This window comes from Bidens hawaiensis, unplaced genomic scaffold, assembly GCF_021521415.1.
Source record: "Bidens hawaiensis isolate Kalapana, Puna unplaced genomic scaffold, B.hawaiensis_p1.1 tig00012834_1, whole genome shotgun sequence".
In the NCBI taxonomy this organism is placed as follows: Eukaryota; Viridiplantae; Streptophyta; class Magnoliopsida; order Asterales; family Asteraceae; genus Bidens; species Bidens hawaiensis.
In genome coordinates this window covers 184,821-189,361 of record NW_027492070.1, presented here as the reverse complement: position 1 = coordinate 189,361, position 4,541 = coordinate 184,821, and the positions used below count along the sequence as shown (strand labels likewise).

Sequence of the window (4,541 nt, the reverse complement as noted above, 5' to 3'; positions counted from 1 at the left end):
GGAAAATGAGTTCTTTATATATATTAGAGTATTTAAAAATATAATAACAGCAACCACAACAAAACGATGTCTTCCATTATGTTAAACTAGGCCCTAGCTAATATGTCGAAAAAATGAACGAGGGTGATTGTATTACCTTCTTGTATCTCTCGTCTCATTCTCTCCAAACTATCAATTGCTAATTTATGCAATTCTTCCCATCGATACGCCAACATGTGAAAATAGCAAATCCGTTGATAACACATTTTAAACATGATAGAAGCAAGAGACTAATTATAATTCATTCATGGATCACATTTGCTTAAACGCTAACAAAACAAACTCATGCAACATATATAAATACAAATCAAACCCAAATGGGGTTGGGCTAAAATGGCCGATTTTATAAGAAAATTATTATTATTAATATTGTTTCAATTACATAACTTTGCTTGTCACCCAAATCATACATATGCAAGAAACTAACACTCTCACACCAAACACATATGGTTATAAACCAACGTAAACACACATGATGTCCTTCGTTTACTTGTAGTCACTATTATATATGGCTTCTTATATAGAACTTGTAAACTTCCTTCAAGCGATTAACATCACACCATTTGCAATCTGCTCGTCTAGGAAGCAACCAAAGCAAACACGAACACCCTTATTTTTAAGAGTCTTAAAGTAAACATATAATCATAAACACATAGATTACGCGAATGATTTCATGATAGGGCTAAACCCATGTCGAATACTGGCTTCCCAAACTTTCTCAATGTCGAAAACTTCATTCCCACACTCGTTCACATTCCAGCCTTCTAGCCCATGAAGTATCCCTGCAATTCTCCATGCACTCATCACTCTTCTTGGCAACCAATTCTGTTAAAAACATAAGTTTAATCATTAGTAATTGTCAATTTGATCAACCACAAATAACAAGGGTTACATGAGGTCTAACCTCACAAGAATCAACATTTTCGAGATATTTGGGAGTGAGCATTGATGGTGTCGTGTAGTAAAAGCAATCTTTGCGCACTTTCTTTGGAGGGAATTGACAGTAAGGAATGATTAAGGTTCCTTTTGATGCCTTCATTTGTTCTTCTTTGCTTAGTCCTTCTCCCACTAACCATGTCTTCACAAATCACCCAAAACAAACACAAAATAAATATAAGCTTTCATCAACTAACTTCCCTTTGAATGTTGCAAGTAGGGAAATAGCTCGTGGCCGGATCAGAGCTTGCTCGAAATCTACTCGTATATTCCTTTAGCCAATCTAAGGTTGGCTTGTATATATATAGAGCTAGTTGGTCGCACCGGCTCTTGTTGTATTCGAGCTAAGTTTGAGCTCAATTAACAGCTCAGTCAGCTTATTTTGAGCCGATTCAAATAGGATCATATAGTTTTGAGCTGAACTTGATCCCGTGCTAGCTCAGCTCGTGAACGACCATAGTTGTAAGCATTCATTTATGAAATTTATTATATTTTGCTTTAAGATCTTAGTGCTTTTCTTTTGACATTGTATTTTGATGGCTACCTTTTGGGAATAAATGCCTGAAAAGACCAACTTATCTTGGTCATCAACCGATTTAAACTTGGATTTGATCATCTCGTAATCCTTCTCTTGAGATACGACAACCTATGACAAAACAAAGTAAAAAGTACAATTGAATGTATGCTAGTCTAGAGTTTCACTTTGTAACCATCAGGGTCCATATCTTCTTTTATAACATTTGTGATAGGTAAGTGAAATTACCTGGATGCCCTTTTGACATAGAGCTATAGCAAGGTAGGAAGCAATCTTATTAAAGCTGCCCTTTAAAGCAATATGTGTGGTGTCTCTTGGAATGCTGTTTAAAACCAATGCAACTGCTAAACTACTCCCATCCGCCAACTTCAGTTTTAGTTTAGGATTTCTTATTATGAATAACTCCCCACAGTTATTCAATTTCTCCCCCTAAAAGATTACAGAACTATAATTAGTTTATATACCAAAACCAAAAAATAGTGAACTAAACTAAATAATAAAATCGAATGAGGGGATAAACAGTCACCAGTATTCAACAAGACATTAGTTATTTCAGTTGAAAAAACTTGATTATCACATATGAAATGTATATTGTAGTCAAATGAGCACAATTCGCACACCTAGCGATCGAGACAACTACTCGTAGACACCCTAAAATTGCGTGTAGTACCTGATTAAGTAGACCAAGAGTTAAAATCTTGACACCCTTTGCCTCAGCTTCTAGTATAGCTTCCTCAATTAAGTCATTGATGGTTTGTCTTTGCCTTTCCATTAGGTACTAGAAATGAAATCCCAATAAACAAAAAGTTAAATGTACCAAGTAAAATCTCACGAATAGCAATAAAAGTAAAGGGAAAAAAACGATAAACAAACAATATGCATACTTGTGTCTTGTATTTTGATATGGCCCAAGTTTGTAATTTGAGGTTTTTGAAGACATTTCTTTCAACGACGAATGCTTTTCCGTAAACTTGTGTGATTAACATGGACAAAACCGTGACGGGTGATAATATCCACAAGTACCATTTAAAAGAAGTGTGTGGTTTTGAAGCTAAGGATGCAAAGCCTAGCCTCATGTGATAGATCGACTCGGGTGTTGTTAGATGTGTTAAGTGCACGACATTTGGTGATTCTTCCTATCGTTGGAGCGACTTCTCATACAATGCGTCTGTAGATTTGTCCATCGTACTATAAATGTAGTCATAAAATGGCATGAAAAGCGAGTAGTTTGTTCGAAACTGAGTATGGTGCAAAGAGTGGTACCTAGAATGGAGAGAACATAAAAAACACCATATTTTTAAAACGATTTCAAGCATTATCGATCTATAACCATATTTTTAGTATTATTTTTTAAATAACGACTCGCATACACACCCTTTTTAAAACGGTGGATGCGATTTAAGTTTTTACTTTGTGACATATAACATATAACATATATATAAGTCTAATTATAAGGAAGTGGTGTGACTTACGATGAGGTATACATGACATACTTGAGAGGTGGGAATATAACAAAGAGTGATCTTGGAATGAACTCAAAGTTGCAATGACCCATGTTGTTCATGATATCAATATACGTCACGTATCCAAAAAGTGCGGTCAGGGATGCCATGCCACTCAAGATTACTGTCATCATTGGGAAGCCAAACAGTGCGAAATATGCAAGGTGTTCCGCAAATGGATGAACCACGGCTGCGAACATTGTAACTTGTTCAATAAACAACTATACATGCGCAATAAATTACATGTGAACCATGATGATTGTATTTACATATTTACATAATTACATGTATATGTTATATATATTTTATTTAGAGATAGAGAAGTTTACAAGTGATTGGCTCGGTGACTGAAGAGGTAGGTCCCAGCAGAGCCCAGTTGGACCCGCAAGGCTCACCTTGAAAAATGACGTCTGCGCAGTTGAACCCGCAAGACTCCTTAACGGACGTCTGCGCGGTTGAACCCGCAAGACTTAACTTAAAGGAACGTCTGCGCAGAAACCAACTGGATCAGCAGGACCCACCACGCTCAGAGACGTGACGTCCTTACGCGCAGTACGCAAGCTGTCCCCGCAGGAAACGCCTCCCAATGGTTTCCAAGTACTCCGACTGTTCCCGCAGTTATGGATACCAGCCATCAGGGAAGGCTACCCGCGCAGCATGGCTACACGCACAAGGCTCAACTCTCATAATAATTCAGTAGTCACCTGAAGAAGGAATGAGCAAGCCGGGAACAGTCCCGCACAAAGGCGGGAGGGGGAATACTCCCGCCCAAATGAGCCAGTCCGTACGATACTGAAAGATCTTTTGTACTGTACCTGACGAGGTAAGGGCAAAAGATCTGACCAAAGATACGACAGCTCATTGACAACAGTATGGCGAGCAGCATGCTCTTGTACTGTATGTCACTATTAGCCGCTACCTACTCACCAACTCCTGTCATACCACGTGCATAGCCTGTAGTTGGTGGAAAAGGAATAGTACACAGCAGGCCTGGTCACTGTCAGCCGCTGCCTACCCACCAACTACTAGCATGGCACGTGCGTAGGCCACAGTTGGTAGAACAGGAATACTATTCAGCCGGCTACACCTCCTTGGAAATCTACCTTCGGCTATAAATACCCCAAATGGTATGATCATCTCATCTTATCTTGTATCTGATATATTATACCTGATATCTGCTCTAGCAATCTCTTAATATACATTTATATTCAAGAGCAATCTAGTCTGATTCTCACGCCGGAGGGTGGTCACAAGGAGGAACCCCCCCATTCTCAGTGACGAGCTCACGGTGTCTGTTTTGCAGGTTATCAGAACCATCTTTGCCGGGTCTAACCCCTCGTGGGAAACATCTATTCAACCCCCAGGTTACCCGTAATCTGCCCGGGGTCGGTTAGTGTTTCTTCATTGGCGCCATCCGTGGGACTAAACCCTTTTCAAAAACCCTTTGCTTAAGTCCAAAAGTTTACCTCACTTTATTAAATATTCATGAGAAGAACATTGGACTGGGGGGACTTGAAGAGGTAGGTCCC

General features: G+C 39.1%; 1 protein-coding gene across 1 annotated transcript; it reads right to left on the bottom strand.

The window, feature by feature from the left end:
• Positions 1-460: 460 nt before the first annotated feature.
• LOC143542364 (very-long-chain aldehyde decarbonylase GL1-5-like) lies at positions 461-3,179 on the bottom strand. Its single transcript, XM_077034966.1, has 7 exons — positions 2,983-3,179; positions 2,395-2,773; positions 2,181-2,288; positions 1,739-1,939; positions 1,520-1,621; positions 944-1,117; positions 461-864 (listed from the first exon to the last, which is right to left on the bottom strand). Exons 2-7 carry the CDS (start codon positions 2,584-2,586, stop codon positions 697-699), a joined length of 945 nt encoding a protein of 314 aa, XP_076891081.1. The 5' UTR covers positions 2,587-2,773; positions 2,983-3,179; the 3' UTR covers positions 461-696.
• Positions 3,180-4,541: the final 1,362 nt, after the last annotated feature.